Source organism: Lithobates pipiens, unplaced genomic scaffold, assembly GCF_037356315.1.
Source record: "Lithobates pipiens isolate NorthernLeopardFrog02 unplaced genomic scaffold, aLitPip1_a1.2 Scaffold_16, whole genome shotgun sequence".
In the NCBI taxonomy this organism is placed as follows: Eukaryota; Metazoa; Chordata; class Amphibia; order Anura; family Ranidae; genus Lithobates; species Lithobates pipiens.
This window is the reverse complement of record NW_027507748.1, coordinates 111,641,598-111,662,360: the sequence shown is the minus strand read 5'-3', so window position 1 is coordinate 111,662,360 and position 20,763 is coordinate 111,641,598. Positions and strand designations below refer to the sequence as shown.

At 42.1% G+C, this 20,763-nt stretch overlaps 1 protein-coding gene across 1 annotated transcript in view; it reads left to right on the top strand.

The window, feature by feature from the left end:
* TAX1BP3 (Tax1 binding protein 3) overlaps positions 1-20,763 on the top strand; it is a 35,473-nt gene that overhangs the window by 2,360 nt on the left and 12,350 nt on the right. Inside the window, exon 2 of the mRNA XM_077480269.1 lies at positions 18,544-18,663. Within this exon, the coding sequence (XP_077336395.1) occupies positions 18,544-18,663 (120 nt within the window). The remainder of the gene's footprint in view (positions 1-18,543; positions 18,664-20,763) is intronic.

The following is a 20,763-nucleotide window of genomic DNA, read 5'->3' as shown; positions in this document are numbered from 1 at the left end:
ACGGGTATGCTGATCCTTCAGAGTGCATGTGCCAGTGACGTCACCGGCTGTATCTAAAGTAAATCTCTCCTAAATGGTGCATGTTTAGGAGATTACTGTACTGTATAGGCAGGCCTTATTAGGGCACTTTTTTTTATTTTATTTAGGGCACTTTCACACTGATTCACTTCAAAAACTGAACCAAAAATGCTTAGTGGCACGTTTTTTGAGGCAATTCCCATTCATTTCAAATTAAGAGTAGCATTTTGTGTGTGTGTGTGTGTGTGTGTGTGTGTGTTTGTGTTTGAGTGTGTTTTTTTTTTAGCTCCCCAAACATGCTTCAAAGATGCTGCAAGGTAATGATGCTAGGTAAAAATCCATGCAAGGGAGTTTACTCCCACTTTGTGAAGGGGCATAGGGGGAGCGCGCCTGCTTGGGCACCTGGCAGGAGAGAGGGGCCAGGAGCGCCGACGTGGGAACCAAGAAAAGGAGGATCCAGGTTGCTCTGTGCAAAACCATTGCACAGAGCAGGTAAGTATAACATTTTTATTTTTTTTTCTTTAAAAATAACAAAAGAGGATTTAGTAACACTTTAAGACAAACTCAGATCTGGCGTAGAGAAGTACATCAGTACACAAAGCCGACTTTGTGTGTGCTGGGAAGTTGTCATGAGTGTGACAGCTTCCCATTCAGAGCCCTATCCCCAGCCACATTCAGCTGTCAGTGGGGAGATCTTCGGCCGAACGCTAAATGTAAGGAAAAGGCCTGCAGATACAGCTGATGTCTTCACCCAAATGAGGCAATGCCCATATTTGGGGGATGACTTGTCACTGGGTGGGAGGGACTGATGAGGAACCAAGAGACTAATTTTCCATCAGGTCCTCTTAATTTTTGAGTGACAGTGCATGGCAGGGGGCGGTTATGAAAGCTGCTACTGGGTTAGATGGTGGCTATGGATCCGCCCACTCCCATGTACTGTCAGCCAGAAGTAGAGAGGGCCTGATGGGGAACTAATCTCTCCATTAGGCTCCACCTTCCTGTACTATAATAATCCTCAGCCATACACAGGTCAGTGTGATGGGCGCAGTGGCCAGTAAAGGGAAGGAGTGCACAGTGTGGACCCTCCTTCCCCAATGCAGACACAGACTCATGTACCGGTCTCTGACGGGTACATACATTGGGTGGTGCACCTCAATGGCGTTCTAAAGCCTGTCTACAACACCCCTTATGAATTCCTCTGATTGCATTAATAAACGGTGAAATCCTTTGTTCGTGTCAGTTCTCCTACTTATGAGTCCTTATTTTCTGGCATTATGACCTCTTTTTGTGGTAGGCCTTATGTGATTAAAAGTAATTATATTATGTTAAAGTAATGGGAGTAATATTGGTATGCAGCCTGCAGATGTAACCCTTCCTGGGAGTTTATTGCACATGCCACTTTCTGTAAATGTTTGTTGGGGGTCATTCACACTAGCGTTGCCCCTTAAAAAACAATCTGCAGTGGATCACTTTTCAGAGAGCGTTTGTCAGGTGTCTGTCACCACCTCGTCACCTTTTCTCAACCTGTAAAGCTCCCCATTGCGCCTGGGCTGCCCTAGTTGGGAAGTGGCTTTATTCACTTAAATGGGTTGCATTTGGCTGTTGAACTGACCACCGAATTCAGCGGGGATATCATTTTATCCATGGCATGTGTACAGCACCCTCCTGCCACCGTGTTGATTAAGATGGGTGGTAAAACTGCGGTTCCCTGCCCCCTCCCTGAACCACAACTGTAAACTAGGCCTAAAGCTCCATTTTAGTGTTGTGTAATTGTGAGCATTCCAGTTGTTTATCTGTGCTTGTTATATTGGTATTTTTACGAACACTATGGTAATCAATGTCTTGAAAATGGAACCTACTTGTCACTTCTTATTCATGTAAACATGAGGATGCCAAACAAACTCCATGTAGACAGTGTAAGCCCGGGACCCCAGGGCTAATGAACAACATTAACAGGGGGCACAGCTGATCCTGCAAGATTCTGTACATGTATAAAGAAAGAAGCCCATAAATATTATTTACAAAGCTGATTATGTCATAATTATAAAGTATAACTGCCAGAGAACGGCTGTAGGGCGGAGCAGTGCTTTAATTGCATCAGAAAGACATCAGCAGGATTTTATTGAAGGTTTATCAAAGGAGAATACTTGTATTCAATAGTCACTTTCAGCTTTTTTTCTCCCACAATGGACGAATGGCATAGGACTATAGAAGGGCTTATTCTGGGGCTCAGAGATAACTAAAAGCATTTTATCTTTTAGGTCCCTTTTACATGGGACGGAATCCAACTTGCTCAGCAGGGGATCGGTCTAGTAGGGTAGAGTAGGGGGGGTGACAACAGGCTCTACTCTATGGGTGGCTGGGTGTAAACGGACCGGCTATCTGTTTACACCCAACTGCCATCTAATTTGTCTAGACTAGGGGTCACCAACCAAGGGCCAGTTTGTCATTCAGACTTTAGGAGGGCCGGATTGTGGCCAGCAGGCGCAGAAAATGTCCTGGGCCCAACATCAGTGAGAATAAATATGGTTAGTAGGAGGAGTAAGAGAAATAGTATCCCTTCATTGGTATCAGTGGAAGAAATAGTGCCCACTTGTTGGTGTCAGTGGGAGGAATAGTGCCTGAAATCGGTAGAAGACCGGATAAAGGCTAGTAAAGGGCCACATCTGGCCCCCTGAGCCGCAGTTTGGAGACCCCTGGTCTAGATAAAGGATGGAATATCCCCCTTTGTTTTTTGCAAACTAGATCAGATTGGAAGTAGGGTGGGTGTAAACGGACACAAGTATGTTTACACCCACCAGTTCATAGGGATACATGGAAAATTGACAGGTGGACCTGATCGGATCGCCCGTGTAAAAGGGGCCTTCGATGGAGTGGATGGGATTAGAACACCTGTCAGGTTTTTATTTGTGTGTGTGTGTGTGTGTGTGTGTGTGTCTCTGTTAAGGAGTTTCACCCTCTCTACTCTTTGTCCTGTTTTAAAATATACAAAACATTTTATATGCCTGAAGCATTGGTTAGAATATTTATTAGATTAAAAGCCTAAATTTAGGTTAAACTGAAGTTGGTTTAAAATCGGCACAGGGGACAGTATTTGCAGTTAAAGGAATTGTAAAGGATTTTTTTAAAATTAACAAACGTGTTATACTTATCTCCACTGTGCAGCTTGTTTTTGCACAAAGTGGCCCTGAACATCCTTTTCTGGGGTCCCCGGGCGGCTCTCGCAGTTCCTTCTCCGCATCAGATAATCCCCTAGGAGAAGTGCTCTCCCGAGGGGCCGACCTCGCAATCTCGCTCCCGAGTCCAGCATTTGCGTCCACAGACACGCATGCCGGACTCGGCCCCGCCCCCGGCGCCTGAGTCATTGGATTTGATTGACAGCAGCAGGAGCCAATGGCTGCACTGATATCAATTTATCCATTCAGGAGCCGAGACCCAGTGGAGATAAGGACAGCGTGTCCCCGCCGAAGAGATGAAGGGGCTCGGGTAAGTAAACCGGGGTGGGGGGGTGTTTTTTCACCTAAATGCATAGGCGTTCTGTACTAAATAAGCAACAAAAAAAAGTACTTTTTGAGTGTAGGGTGATGGATTACACAATTAGGAAGGTGTGTAGGGGAACAAGATGACAGCTGCTAAAGTGTGAATGGGGGCTGAATGAACTGTGAGATTTGCAGGAACCCTAAAAAAAGCAACATGGAGTTTATGGAAACGATATATCCGGTATTTTGCTGATCTGGAATACGGCTAAATCTCCCATCTCCATACTGTGTATAAGACCTTTGTCTGCTCCGAGTGGAGCTAAGAATAAAATCTGTTAGAAATGAGATGCAGCCCCAGCCACCCATGGCTGTCATTTGGTAGAACTACTAAATAAAACCCAGAGTTCCGTGAACAGGCTCCAGCTTTAACCTTTAGAATAGTGGAGGCTTTGTTGGATGAAGCACTTGGGATGAGGCCTGGGGAATACTGTATCTTATCTCTGGAAGGAATTTCACCTCTGGCTATTAATTTTGTTCTCCAACAGCATTGTTCTTTATTACAAGATCCCTAGAGCCGGGAAGTAACAAGTCCAGAGAAGTAAAGTATTTGTCTGAATTTGCAAATAAAAATTTCAGCCAAATTTTATTTCACTTTTTTTGTTTTGGGTGTAGTGGGGAAGGGATAAAGTGATACTAAATAAAGAAGTGTTAATTGCCACAATTCATTCACATAAATCATATATTTTCTTTCTTTCTTTCTTTCTTTCTTTCTTTCTTTCTTTCTTTCTTTCTTTCTTTCTTTCTTTCTTTCTTTCTTTCTTTCTTTCTTTCTTTCTTTCTTTCTTTCTTTCTTTCTTTCTTTCTTTCTTTCTTTCTTTCTTTCTTTCGCCCCGGAAGGTTTTACCCCCTTAACCACTACAATACAGGGCACTTTCGCCCCCTTCCTTCCCAGCCCAGTTTTCAGCTTTCATCGCTCTAGCGCTTTCAGTGACAATTGCGCGGTCATGCTACACTGTACCCAAATGAAATTTTTATAATTTTGTTCGCACAAATAGAGCTTTATTTTGGTGGTATTTATTCACGACTCCGTTTTTTATTTTTTGCGATATAAGCGCAAAAAAGCGGAAATTTGGAAAAAAAACTATATTTTCTTTTTTCTATTTTAAAAGAAATCCAATAAAATCAAATTTTGTCATAAATTTAAGCCAAAATGTATTCTGCTACATGTTTTTGGTAAAAAAAATTCCGTTAAGTGTATAATAATTGGTTTGTGTGATCACGGACATATGTACGCAAATGATCATGTACATATGTGTGCACATAATCATTGGGACAAGTGATTTTAGTGGGACATATATGGGGGACATGTTTTTATTATTAGGGACATGTGTTTTTATTTTTTGGGGACATGTATGTTTTGGGGACATGTGTGTTTTGGGGACATATGTGGGGACTGTGTTTACACTGTGTGGTGTGTTGTGTGTTTACACTAGACTGAAGATCAGTGAGTAAAAAGCTGTAAAAAAACAGCTCATACTCACTGATCATCAGCTGGCTGCAGCGATCTGCTCTCCTCTCCTCAGCGATGACTTCTGTGTGAGGAGAGGAGGAGCCGATTGCCTAGCAACCGGCTGTTTGTTTACATCGCATGACGGCCGTGATTGGACACGGCCGTCATGTGATCAGGAGGGCCAATCACAGAGCCCTCCTGCCGATCTGAGATGCGCCGTGTCCCGGGCGCATCGGGATCGCGCCGCTGCGCGGGCACGCGTGCGCGCGATCCCGCTCCTCCTGATGGACGTTCCTGAACGTCCTATCAGGAATAGACGGCTCCCACCCGGCTGTATATGTGCATTGGCCGGGTGGGAAGTGGTTAATGACTAGGTCTTTTTTTGCGATACGGCACTGCGTTACTTTAACTGGCAATTGCGCAGTCATGTGACGTTGTACCCAAATGAAATAGACGTCCTTTTTTTTTTTTTTTTTTTTTTCCTCCACAAAGAGCTTTCTTTTAGTGCTATTTGATCCCCTCTTCTTTTTTTTTTTTTTTTTTGCGCTATAACCACCTAACTGACACTTTTTAGGCAACCAGTATCACATTTTTACAGTGATCAGTGCTAAAATTGTACACTGTTGCTTTATTTCATGCAATAGAGTTGACGTGTGTGTATGTATGTATGTGTGTGTGTATATATATATATATATATATATATATATATATATATATATATATATATATATATATATATATATATATATATATATATATATATATATATATATATATATATATATATATAAATAATAGTGTGTGTGGTAGGCAGTCTTTAAGCGCTAAGTACCTTATTCTTGCAGTAATGTTGTGTGGTCACATGATCTTTCCCTGCTCTTTGGCATTTGCAGGGAAAGACCTTTGGGAAGGGCTTCTATTACTGAGTGTTGCTGTTGTATGCATGCTGCAGTGTGAATCTGTGTCTGCACAGACCTGATTGGTGCTGTGACACACGACTGAAAAAAAAAATAATAATAATTCAAACAAGCAATTCAAATTAAATTTTATAAATACTAAAAAAAAAGTTTACAGCTCCCCATAAACCCATTGTACATCGAATATGTATTAATTTTTTTTTGTGCATTCATATGGAGTAAGTGGAGTCAAAGATGAGTGACACTATCTTTCATTTGTTCAGACAGCATCTACAGCCAAGGCTTTTTACTTTACAGGTATTAGCAATTAATAAAAATAAAATATAATTTGTGTGTGTAAATAAAGCAGAACCCCGTTCTGTCAGGGGAGTACAGTGTTATTGTCTGTCCTTAGTGATCAGGAACAGCCATCTCCCTGTACCACCCAGTCAGTCCCCTCCCCCCCCCACAGTTAGAAAGTGCCTCACTAGGACAGTTAACCCCTTGATCGTCCCATAGTGTCAACCCCTTCCTTGCCAGTGTCATTTATACAGTGATCAGTTGATCTTTTTAGCTCTGATCCCAAAAAAGTGTCAAGAGTGTCCGATCTGTCTGACCGCAATGTGGCAGTCCCACTAAAAATTGCAAACGAGTCAATATATGCTTATTCCAATTTTTTTTTATCTTACCAAAAATATGTAGAGGAATATTGGCCTAAACTGATTAATACTTTTAGTTTTTTTATTTTATTTTCAAAATCGACGGCTTTTTTTATTAGCGCAAAATATAAAAACTGCAGAGGTGATCAAATCCCACCAAAAGAAAGCTCTATTTGTGGGGGAAAAAAGTACCTCAATTTTATTTGGGTACAGCATCGCACAACCGTGCAATTGTCAAAGTAACACAGTGCTGTATTGCAAAAAATGGCCTGGTCATTAAGGGGGTAAATCCTTCTGGGGCTGAAGTGGTTAAAGAAGTACATGAAGCAAATCGTTTCTAACTCTTTCCTTTTCAAAACTAAATGCAGCGTTTTGGCTGGAGATCCATTTACCCAAAATAAGTTTATTTTTGTGCCGGTATTTAGAGGGTTGTAATTCTTAGAGTTTTTATTGTGCTGCAGTTTCATAGAAGTATCCACTTGTGAGCGGGATCTTCACAGTAGTTACAGATTAATTTCCTGTACATCCCTGGCTATACATTTCCACATGTATGCCTAGCTTAGAGCTGGCCATAGATGGATTAAAATTTGAGTAGTTCAGCAAGTTTGGCTGTCCCTATTTGACAGAATACAATGTCACACACACATGCAATGCTGCATGTATTTTCCAGTTTTGCACTGTGATGCAGTAGGGCAATCCATTCATTTCAATTGGCTGATCACTGCATCTAAATTGCACAATAAAATCGCATGGCCTTTTTTTTTTTTTTTAATGACAAACCTGTTATGCTTACCTGCTCTGTGCACTGAATTTGCACATGGCAGCCCCTAACCCCCGCTTCCGACGCTCCTGGCCCCTCCCTTCTGAGTGCCCCCAATAACAAGTCTTTCTTGCTTTTGGGGCAATTGCGTAGGCTCGCTCCTGAGCCACACTCCTGTGACTGGATGTTGTCTCTCTCCTCATTGGCTCATTAGCCGCAACCAACAGCAGCAGGAGCCAATTGCTTCTACTGCTGTGTGAGCCAATAAGGAGAGACACACTGGAGAGCCACTGCTCTCATGCACATTGCTGGATCACAATGGGGCTCAGGTAAGTATGGGGGGGGGTGCACCAGAAGTGTTTTTTTTTTTTTTTTTTTTTACCTTTTTAAAGTGGTTGTAAAGGCACAAGGCCTTTACATTCTTGCTATACGTGAAGGTAAAAAAAACCTTCTGTGTGCAGCAGCCCCCCAGTCCCTCTATTGCTTACCTGAACCCCTTTTTAATCCATCAATGTCCACGACAGCCTTGCCTCTCCTCGGGACTCGGACTCCTGATTTGGCTTTTGCCAGCAGTGGGAGCTATTGGCTGTCAATCACAGCCAGTGAGCCAATCAGGAGCCAGAGGGGGGGCCACATCGCAACTCCACGTGTGAATGAACACCTGGAGCCGCTGATCGGGAGCGCACCTGCTCTGATGCCACCATTGCAAACTGCTTGCTGTGGGGGCACCCGGCAGGAGGGAGGAGCCAGGAGTGTTGGTGAGGGACCCGAGAAGAGGAGGATCCAGGCTGCTCTGTACAAAACCACTACACAGAGGAGGTAAGTATGACATAATTGTTAAAATAAAACAAACAAAAAAAAAAAAACACAAGACTTTTTACAATCATTTTTGCATAGAATGCATTTAAAAAAAAAAAAAACTTTTTAGAACAACTTTAAAGACTATTGAACTTGATATATAGTTTGCATGTTTGTTTTGTGGACTGCTGTGATATTTGTATAAGGCGTATTGGCTGTTACACACCCTTTCACTGCACTTCCGAGTGTCACTGCTTGTAAAAGTCCCAGTGCAGACGAGGGACCAAAGATCTACTGTACCCTAAACTACAGGATTAGAATAAAGTGAAGTATTAATATCACATCTAACATGTCCAGAGTTCATCAGTAGATTGTGTGGTTTGGTGTATTGTCTTTTTTGTTCTCTTCTGGTGAGGATATAGAGATATGTCTTGTTTTGTTTGTTGCTATGTAAACACAGGAAGCCATCCTGTTGTCAGGATGAATCATTCTGCTGTATATTTGACTCCACCAATGTATAGGATTCTCTACTATGGATTAGATAGACTTGTAACTTAAAGGGAAGTGATTCTTTATGTAAAAGGTTCACTAGCTGGTCACCTGCAATATTCGGGTGTGAATAAACCAGATACAGTTGTTTTAAAAAAAATAAAAATAAAAAAAAAGGTAAAAAGATGATATTACAGATGTTGTTCTGCTTTATCCAACTCAAAGGCAGGATTCTTGGGGAACGTACCAGATTTAGAGTTCTGCTATGAAAAGGGCTTGTCATGGAATATATATATATATATATATATATATATATATATATATATATATATATATATATATATATATATGTATGTGTGTGTGTGTGTGTGTGTGTGTTTATATTATAAACAAAAGTTAAATAATTTTATATCTTCATGTGACAACACTGAAGAAATGACACTTTGCTACAATGTAAAGTAGTGAGTGTACAGCTTGTATAACCATTTAGGCCCCTTTCACGCGGGGCTGTCCGCATTGCGCCCGTAAATAGCTCAGCGGGGATCACGCTGTTGATCCCCCGCTGAGCCGGTGGATGACCAGTCCGCCTCTGCACTCCGTGCAGGGACGGTCCTGTCCGAGCCCCGCTCTCCCCTATGGATGGGGGATCGGATGATTCATCTGACCCGTTGCACCAGACAGATGAAAAATAGGGTTTGCATCCGTCTAGTTTTAGCAGAGAGGATCAGATCGGGGCTGATCGGATGCCAGCGGACATGTCTCCACTGACATCCGACGCTCCATAGAGGTACACGGAGCTCCCGTTCAGATCCGCCAGAAAAACTGACAGGTGGATCTGAACAGTCGGCAGGTGTGAAAGGGGCCTTAGACATCAATGGCTGTGTGTTGAGTTATTTTGAGGGGACCGCAAATTTACACTGTTATACAAGCTGAACACTCACTACTTTACTTTGTAGCAAAGTGTCATTTCTTCAGTGTTGTCACATGAAAAGATATAATAAAATATTTACAAAAATGTGAGCGGTGTACTCGCATTTGGAAGCCTAGGATCCCATTTTAAGTCTAAAAGTTTTTTTTTTGAATTGTGCAAGGTATAAAAAAATATTTTCCGTAATAACAATATTTAATCGCACAATAATTTGTAGAAATGTTGATTTCCAGTGAAGTGAAATAGCCCATTGTATGGCTACACATATCGTGTGAATTTAGGTTTGGTTAAATCCGCTTTAAGCCATGAAGGGTCTAAGGTTGGTCATACACAAGTAGAATTTCATTAAAATATTTTTAAATTTTTGTAACCTTTTGTTTGAATGTTTAACCACTTGAAGACTCAAGCCCTGTACACACTATCAGTTTTTCTGCTGAGTTTTTCCTTCAGGATTACCAAAACCATGTAGTAGAAGGGCCTGCCTGATTGCATATAAATTTGAATATCCTAAGGTTTGACCTCATGTTATATGGTTTTGGTAAATCTAAAGGAAAAACTCAGAAAAACTGATAGTGTGTATGGGGCTTCAGTCTTTATTTTGGTGCAACTCTTCTTGCCTTAACCTGTTTCTCTGTATATTTCTATCTCTCATTTTTTTGGGATATGGTTTTACATCTAAATGATATTGGATTCTATTAAACCTCATAGGCAAAGTGGTGTGCTATGGACCAGTGGCCATCTACCCTGTCCTCGGGCCCACTAACAGGCCAGGTTTGCAAGATAACTGAAATTCATCACAGGTGATATCATTTGCTACTCAGTGATTGCAGTATTCTAGTCTGCATCTCTCTGAGGTAATGCATAAAACCTGGCCTGTTAGGCTCGATTCACATCTAGGCATGTTGCTTTTTAGCATTTCTGGCGTACCAAAAAATTACCAGGCCCTTTTGGGTTAGAGCTGCACGATTCTGGCTAAAATGAGAATCGCAATTTTTTTGCTTAGAAGATAGATCACGATTCTCGTGGCATATCATCTTTCACATTAAAACAAAAAAAAAATTGTGCTAAATTTACAGTTTTTTTATTTATTGAAGTGTATTTTTTTTTCCCAAAAAATTGCATTTGAAAGACTGCTGGACAAATACAGTGTGACATAAAATATTGCAGCAATTGCCATTTTATTCCCTAGGGTCTCTGATTTTTATATATATATATATATATATATAATCAATTTATTAGTGTTCTGGGGGTTCCAAGTAATTTTCTAGCAAAAAATATTGATTTTAACTTAAAGCGGGGTTCCATCTTAAAGTGGAACTTCCACTCATCGGAACCCTCCCCACCCCCCCCCCCTCCGGTGTCACAGTTGTCACCTTTCAGGGGGAGGTGGTGCAGATACCTGTCTAAGACAGGTATTTGCACCCACTTCCGGGCATAGACTCCCAAGGGAGTCTATGCTGTTTCCTGTCCCGGCGCGCTGTCTGCTGGGACACACACGACGGGTCCCAGAGACAGCGCGGACCATTCCTATTAAGCTGCGCGACTCGCGCATGTGCAGTAGGGAACCGGAAAGTGAAGCCAAATCGCTTCGCTTCCCGATTCCCTCACCTAGAATGGCGGCGGCAGCACCCGAAAGCCGAGCGATCGATCGGCCACGGATGCCGACATCGCTGGACCCTGGGACAGGTGAGTGTCCATTTATTAAAAGTCAGCAGCTGTATTTATAGCTGCTGGCTTTTAATATATATATTATATTATAATTATAATTTTTTATTTTATTTTATTTTATTTATTTATTTTTTTTTCAGTGAAATCCCTCTTTAAGAAAGAAGTGTCAGAAAAAGATTTAGACTTTAAGTGGTTAAACTTCCTGCATTTACACCTGCTTGAAAGCTTGGCAGACTGCCCAAGATTATTTGTTTACACAAAAAGTTCTTTCCCTTTGATCTAAGAAGTAAGCCTTAGTTACAATGTTTCAAGTTCTACACTTGGCAGATTGCCCCAGATGCTTTCTTTTGACAGCTGAGTGAGCAGATAATCTCTCCACTTGTTTATATGAAAGAATCACCTACTCTCATGGAGATCGCGTTTTTTTTAACGATTAATTGTGCAGCTCTACCTTGGGTCTAGTATGGATTCGGAGGGGACCCCCATGCCAAAATTGAAAAAAAAAATGGCGTGGGGATGCCCCCCAAAATCCACACCAGACCCTTATCCGAGCATGCAGGCCAGGAAAGGGAGGGGACAAGCGAGCGCCGACCCCCATCCTGAACCATACCAGGCCGCATGCCCTCAACATGGGATGGGTGCTTTGGGGCAAGAGGGGGGCTCTGCGCCCCCCACCCCAAAGCACCTTGTCCCCATGTTGATGAGGACAAGGGCCTCTTTTCGACAACCCTTGCCTGGTGGTTGTTGGGGTCTGCAGGCGGACCCCTACCCATTTTCTTGAGGAAGAAGTGTAGTGTAGTGTTACATACAGTAGACAGTTTTTGACAAGCCTTTTATTAAAAATCTTCACCACTTCTTCCTCCTTCTTCTCCTGCATCTTCATCCTCCGGTCTTCTCCTCCTTCCGCTCTTCTTTGTCCGGTCTTCTTCTTCTTCTGCCGCCGCCGCCGATGATCATCCTACTCCGATGCTACGTCCCGCTGATCTGTTGGTGCCGATGTCCTGCATTCTTTAAATAACAGGGCGTGACAATCGGATTACGTCACCCAGAGGCCACACCCCTTGTGACCACCTGGGGCATGATGAGTCTGTGATGTCACAAGGGGGCGGGAAAAGATGGAGGAAGAAGTGGCGAAGAAGATTTTTAATAAAAGACTTGTCAAAAACCGTTTAATGTATTTTTTAACACTACACTTCTTTTTTTATGATGTACCCCATACTCATAGGGTGGGGGGCTGGGATCTGAGGGCCCCCTTATCAAAGGGAGCCCCCAGATTCCGATAAGCCCCCCCGCCCACAGAACCGACAACCAACGGCCAGGGTTGTCAGGAAGAGGCCCTTGTCCTCATCAACATGGGGACAAGGTGCCCCCCCCCCTCATGTTGCGGGCATGTGGCCTGGTATGGTTCAGAAAGGGGTGGCGCTCGCTCGTCTCCTCCTTTTCCTGACCTGCCGGGCTGCATGCTCGAATAAGGGTCTGGTATGGATTTTGGGGGGGGCCCCACGTCTTTATTTTTTGGCGTGGGGGTCCCCTCCGAATCCATACTAGACCCAAGGGCCTGGTATGGACCTGGGGGAGGGGGACTTTTAATTAAACAGTAAAGTTAGCCCAATATTATTATTATTATATCTTTTTTTTTTTTTTTTTGTATAATGGAAAAGATGTTTTAAAGCAGGAGTAAAACCCGCACCGCATACTAGCTCATTATAAAATACTTACCTTAGAACGAGGCCCCAACATCTCGTCCGATCTACGCCGAGGGAGCTGACATGTTCCCTCTGCGTGTTTTCCGGGTATCGTGGCTCCTGTGCTGTGAGTGGCCGGAGCCACGATATTGTCACATGCACGCGGGAGATTTCTTTCCGGCAGGGCCCGGCATATGCCGGGCTTTCAGGCGAAAATCCCCTTGTGCGCATGCGCCGCTGCAGTCAGCGGCTCATTGCGAGGGGAATATCTCCTAGACCATATAGGTTTAGGAGATATTTATTTTACCTACAGGTAAGCATTATTATAGGCTTACCTGTAGGTAAAAGTAAAAAAAAAAATCACTATACAACTGCTTTAAGCAAAAAAAATTGATTCTCATTTTGGCCAGAATCGTGCAGCTCTAAGCCATACCAGTGTCAACGTTGTCATAATGTTGGGGCCGGACTTATTTTCATCTCAACATTATTACTTTACTTGACCCTACACTTCATCTACATATGTTCAACCATACCTCCTATGTGCAGTTGTTTACACAAGACACATTGTAATAAAAAGTCCACATATCCCTACATAATGGAACACATTCAGCTATTTCAAATGGCTAACAAGATAAGACTCAAAAAGCAGTGATACAAGAGGTGTGTTTTGACATTCCTATCTGTTCAACATTCCTGCAAGTCACAGCCAGCTCCCGCCTGAGTCATCCCAGACTTTGACATGCATTGCCTGCATAGAGTATGACGGCTTCTCTAATCTTTTCCTGTCTCCTCCCTACAGCTTATATCCCATTGTAGTGTGTGTGTGCGTTTTGTAAAATATATATATATATATATATATATATATATATATATATATATATATATATATATATTCGTCATTATCGCAATTCTTTCCTGTTGCGAAGAATTCTTCTGAAGCCACAGCCATCAAAAAAAAAATTTGAGAAAAACTGGGCAGTGCCAAGAATCACAACATTCTTTAGCAGTTGAACTTGAGTATAAACATTGTAACAATTTGTCAAAGGAATAGATGTGTGTAAGTGAGGAAAGTTTAACCACTTAAACACGAAACCTTTTTCTGACATTTGTTGGTTTCAAGTTAAAGCGGGGTTCCACCCTAAAGTGGAACTTCCGCTCATCGGAACCCTCCGGTGTCACAGTTGCCACATTTTCGGGGAGGGGAGGGGGGGTGCAGATACCTGTCTAGGTCAGGTATTTGCACTCACTTCCAGGCATAGACCGTGGGAGTCTATGCCTCTTCCTGTCCCAGCGCACTGTCTGCCGGGACACACATGGGTCCCAGAGACAGCACGACACGCGCATGCGCAGTAGGGAACCGGTTCACTTCCCGATTCCCTCACAGAGAATGGCGGCAGCAGCCGAGAGCCGACATTGCTAGACCCTGGGACAGATAAGTGTATATTTATTAAAGTGGTTGTATACCCAAATGTTTAACTTTTACCTACAGGAAAGCCTATAATAAGGCTTACCTGTAGGTAAAAAAAATATCTCCTAAACCTGTACGGTGTAGGAGATATTCCCCTCGGTATGCGCCGCTGACTGCAGCGGCGCATGCGCACAAGGGGATTCTCGGCCTGAAAATCCGGCAGTGGCCGGCCGGCCGGAATGAAATGAAATGAAATGACGATATTGCGGCTCCGGCCACTCACAGCGCCGGAGCCGCGATACCCGGAAGAAACGCCGAGGGAGCATGTTGGCTCCCTCGGCGTGGATCGGGCCAGATGTCGGGGCCTCGTTCTAAGGTAAGTATTTCATAATGAGCTAGTATGCGGTGCATACTAGCTCATTATGCCTTTTGCTTTGCAGGTTTAAAAAAAAAAAAAAAAAAAAATGGGTGGGTTTACTACCGCTTTAAGTCAGCAGCTGTAGTATTTTTATAGCTGCTGGCTTTTAATAATTTTTTTTCCAGTGGACTCCCTCTTTTAAAGTAATTTTTTTTGGGGCTAGAAAATGACTTAGAACCCCCAAATATATAAATAAAATGGTGGTTGTAGCAATATTTTATGTCGCACTGTATTAGCACAGTGGTCTTTCAAATACATTTTTTTTTTTTTTGGGGGGAAAAAATTACTTTAATGAATAATAAAAAAAAAAAAAAAAACCTAACCAGTAAAGTTAACCCAATTTCTTTTTCTTTTTTTGTATAATGTTAAAGATTTTACATCGCGAGAGAATCGTGATCCTTTTTATTCTATGCATAAAAATGGTGATTCTCATTTTGGCCAGAATCGTACAGCTCTATCTGGTATGACGAAGCCCAAAGCAAAGCTCCTGTTTAACCCCTAGGTGCTGACGGTACAAAAATATCCGGCCTCTTGTGGGTGGGCCTGAGAAGCCGGATATTTGAGTATCAATTTGCAGATGATTACCAGTGGCGATCAGGAGCTTTTCGATCGTGTGACTGCCAGTTGCCGTGGTCACATGATCATAAACCCCACCCCGTCTCCCAACATCTGATGGAGAGCTATGCTCCTGCATTGTCACCCTGGATCATGGGCTTTTGATGGGGACAAAAAGATGCTGTACTATCACTCAATGTGCTGGCATATATAGGAGATTAGCAGAAATGGGATAGCGGGGGGAAGACACATATTTATTGAAGACATGGCCTTGTATTTGATATTGTCATCACATTAAACCATCCAATTAAACTGATTTCACACCTTTGCAGTTTGTAAACAGCGAACGTGTCAGTGTTATTTTATAGGAAAAGTTCACCTTTTAAAGAAATGAAATATAACATGCATAAAAATGTGTGTGGGTTTTTTGTTTTTTTTTCTAAGAAGCCTGCAGAGCATTGCACGTGCAATCAGCTGATCTCAGGTGCAATGTTAAGCTCCTGCAAACTCTTAGCATAGCTGTCTGCCCATGCCTCTTATGGACAGGCAGTTACCTGAGAGCAGGAAGATCAATGGACTACAAGGACGCTCACCAGCGCCCTTGTAGCTCATTGAGAACTAATAGGAAACCGTGAATGAATGATGCATCCGTGTGGGTGGAGCCCTGCGTGGCCACACTGTTTTTACATTTTGACAGGGGAACGGATCCCCTCTCCCCTCACCCACTGTCAAAATGTAAAACCGGGAGAGACTGCAGATGCTGGAACATGTTAGACCCTAAACATGGGTAAAAATACACCCTAAAAAATGGGTGTAACGTTCTAAGGCTAGGTTCACACATGTCTGGCTGCGGTTTGCAGTCCGGAGTCCGCTGCGGTTTTGTACACCAGTTCTGTGCGATTCAGGCGCCACATTTTTACTTCGACCTAAACCGGAGCCAAAATCGCACAGGACCCTTTTTAAAAATGGACCACACCAGACATGCCCCAGACATCTGAGAACCGACTCCATTGAAAGTCGATTCACATATATGTGAAATGAGCGTAAAGGTGAACTTCTCCTTTAAGGCAAACCATTCATTTTGAAAGGGCTGCCAGCACACATCAAACCACACCTAAACCCTTTTAGCAACACAACCATGGTAATGTTATCATGCACTGCAGTGATTTAATGTGTTGGCTCTAATGCATGCAGGGTGAGTTGCAGTAATGCATGAACACAATGGTGCTAAGCAGGCCTAAAGCTGACCATCCACTGAGTGAATTTTGGCTGATTTCTGATAAACTGGTTGAAATCTGGGAACTTTGCTGGCTGCCCCCCACCCAACATCCCTTGATCTAAAAAACAAACAAACACAAAAGTGCCAGATGGAAAATTGTCAGCCAAAAGGCGCCTGCATCCAATCAGTAAAATGTTTAACCCAAAATGTATCCAGCGTCTGAATAGTGATATATTTATTTTTAATGTTATCACGTAACGGTCACAATTTGTCAGTCTTCTGCCCTTAGTGGGCAGGTGGTATGAGAGTACCATGGTATCATTTGTGGTTGTTCAGAGATCTGCCCCTGCTGCTACTTAACCACTTGAGATCCATGCTATAGCCGAATGACAGATACGGACAGACCTGCATTGCCGGGACGACGTCTATTGACGTTGTTCCGTGCACGAGCGGCCTGCACACCCCCTGAAGGGCATGTGCGCCACACTCTGTGATCAGCGAGTCCCGATCCCGACCCTTTACCACGTGATCAGCTGTCAGCCAATGACGGCTGATAATGTGATGTCAACACAGCCGGTAATCGGCTATTTTTTTTTCTACTCGCAAAAAGAAAAACAGTCGATCACCGGCAGCAGTGAGAGGGACATCAGTCCCAATTACTGCGAGCTCCCGCCGGCTCCTCAGTGCCCACAGTGCCATCTGTCGGTGCCTGAAGAACAGTGCTGCCCATCAGTGTCACCCATCAGGGCCATCTTATCTGTGACCATCAGTGCCGCCTTATCTGTGCTTATCAGTGCTTCCTTAGGCTGCACTGATGGGCACAGCTATCGGTGACCACCAGTGTCGCCTCATCAGCGCATATCAATGAAGCAGAAAAATTAGCTGTTTTCAAAATTTTATAACAAACTAATAAGCATGATTTTCTTTTCAAAATGTTAAATTTGTTTTGTTTTAGCAAAAAAAATTAAAAACCCAGCTGTGATTTTAAATACCACCAAAACAAAGCTCTGTTTTGTAGGAAGAAAAAAAAATGATAAAAATTTCATTTGGGTACGGTGTTGTATGACCGCGCAATTGTCATTCAAAGTGCGTCAGCTATGAAAGCTAAAAATTTGGTCTGGGCAGGAGGGGGTTTTAAGCGCCCAGTAAGCAAGTGGTTAAAGAGATCTGCTAGGTAATGTTCTGCAAACTGTCTCATACCAGCTTCCACCCCCCTTCTCATTATTGTCCACTGCAGTAGAAGTTATGGTGGTCCCAACTAGAGCTGCACAATTAATCGTCAAGAATCGTTATCGCAATCTTGACTAAAGTGTTTCACAATTCTTTCTATGCAAAGAATTCTCTCTGCTCTTCTGAAGCCACAGCAAGAAAGGAAGAAAACTGGAAAAAAAACTGGGCAATCTGCCAACAATCTCAACATTCTTTATCAGTTGAACTTAAGTATAAACATTGTAACAATTTGTCAATGGAATAGACTTTGTGTGTAAGTGAAAAAAGTTTAACCACTTAAACACTAAACCTTTTTCTGACATTTTGTTGGTTTCAAGTAAAAATGCTTTTCCTTTTTTTTTTTTTTTTTTTTTTTTTTTTTTTTTTTATTGCTAGAAAATTACTTGGAACCCCCAAATAAAACGGTGGTCGTTGCAATATTTTATGTCACACTGTATTTGCACAGCGGTCTTTCAAATGCAATTTTTTTTTTTTTTTATTACTTTAATGAATTAAAAAAAAAAAAAAGTAACGTTAGTCCATTTTTTTTTTTTCCCCTATAATGTGAAAGATTTTAAGTTGCGAGAATCGTGATCTTTTTATTCTAAGCAAAAAAAAATTGTGATTCTCATTTTGGCCAGAATCGTGCAGCTCTAATCCCAACTGTGATGGGGCTCAGTTCATGGGGATTATTGTGGTATTCCAGCACTTTTATATCACTCATGTACTCATCCTTGGGCTCAGAAGTTAATGTGATGTAATATATAGTGGCTGTTTGGCATACAAAGTTATTTTAAGGGAGTTTGTTACACTAACCGTTAACATCTTTTCTCCTTCTTTAAAGCAAAGAATTGAAATTCATAAGCTGCGACAGGGAGACAACCTGATCCTTGGCTTCAGTATTGGAGGCGGCATTGACCAAGATCCCGCTCAGAACCCATATTCAGAGGATAAGACCGATAAGGTTGGGGGCCTATTTTGGTAGTATAAAGTATCTTCTCCTGTTGTCTTATACAGTTGTGCTCATAAGTTTACATACCCTGGCAGAATTTATGAATTCTTGGCCATTTTTCAGAGAATATGAATAACACAAACTTTTCTTTCACTCATGGGTAGTGTTTGGCTGAAGCCATTTATGATCAATCAACTATTTACTATATTTAAATCATAATGACAACCGAAAGTACCCAAATTACCCCGATCAATGTAAACCATACCCTGGTGATTTTGGCCTGATAACATGCACGCAAGTTTCCACAAAGGAGTTTGAATGGCTATTAAAAGTAACCATCCTCACCTGTGATCTGTTTGCTTGTAATTAGTGTGTGTTTGTTTGTGTGTATAAAAGGTCAATGAGTTTCTGGACTCCTGGCAGACCCTTGCATCTTTCATCCAGTGCTGCACTGACATTTCTGGATTCTGAGTCATGGGGAAAGCAAAAGATTTGACAAAGGATCTGTGTGTTCCAACTCTAATCAAGAAGTGGAAAACGAGGGGTTCTGTTTAAACCAAACCACAGTCAGGTAGACCAACTAAAATTTCAGCCACAACTGCCAGGAAAACTAGTCAGGTGAAATACAGGACTCTCTGAAAACATGTGGTGTGGCAGTTTCAAGATGGACAATAAGGAGGCGCTTGAAGAAAGTTGGGCTGCATGATCGAAAGCCGTTACTACGCAAATGTCAAAAAGTATCCTGCTTGCAATACACCAAACGGCACAGAGACAAGCCTCAAACCTTCTGGTGCAAAGTCATTTGGAGTGACGAGACCAAAATTTTGCTTTTTGGCCACAACCATAAATGTTTCATTTGGAGAGGAGTCAACAATGCCTATGATGAAAGGTACACCATTCCTACTGTGAAACACGGAGGTGAATTGCTGATGTTTTGGGAATGTGTGAGCTACAAAGGCACAGGAAATTTGGTCAACATTCATGGTAAGATGACTGCAGTATGTTATCAAAAAACTGGAGGGACATTTGCATTCATCAGCCAGGAAGCTATGTATGGGATGTACTTGGACATTCCAACATGACTGATCCAAAACACAAGGCCAAGTTGGCCTGTCATTGGCTACAGAAGAATAAATTGAAGGTTCTGGAGTGGCCATCTCAGTCTCCTGACCTCAATATCATTGAGCAACTCTGGTGAGATCTCAAACGTGCAGTTCATGCAAGACAGCCCAAGAATTTACAGGAACTGGAGGCTTTTTGCCAAGAGAAATGGGCAGCTTTACCATCTGTGAAGATAAAGAACCTCATCCACAAATGCCACAAAAGTCTTCAAGCTGTTATTGATGTTAAAGGGGCAATACACAATATTAAGAACTGGGATATGTAAACTTTTGATCAGGGTAATTTGGCTAATTTCTATTGTGATTTATGATTTAAAAAGAGTAAACGCAGTTGATAATAAATGGCTTCAGCTAAATACTAACCATGAGTAAAATTAAAGTTTTTGTGTTTTCTCATTCATATTCTCTGAAAAATGTCCAAGAAATCATAAATTCTGCCAGGGTATGTAAACTTATGAGCACAACTGTATGTATAATATTTGTATATTACCCTAAAAATTGTACACACACCTGTCAGAAGTGTTTTCATTACATGTGCTCTAATGTAATCTATTTTAGCTCGGGTGCCCTTAGATGAGAAGACTATATTTTGTGTAGTAAGCCTTTGTATCTACGGTTGGGAGTCATGATTGCCGTCCAAGTTGGCCTTCAGAACTTGTCTTCCTACCTTCATCTTTATTTAATGGACAGTGGGAATATTAGTAGTTTACAGAAGGAAGATGGTTGCAGGGGTCAAGTCCTGGGGAAAAAAGTGTGGGAACTCCCACCTAAGATCCACTTGCCCACCAAAAAAAAATAAAAAATGATACGCTCATATGCAGAATGTCTGATCCTTCCAATTTTCGTATTGTGTGTATGAAGCTTAACTGTTAGTACATAAAAAAAAAACAATCCTCAATAAACATAAATACGGTAATTCCCTGAATAATCAGCATTCATTCAATTGTGCTTCCATGCAAATGTGAACATCATGTTCTGATCTTTATTGGGG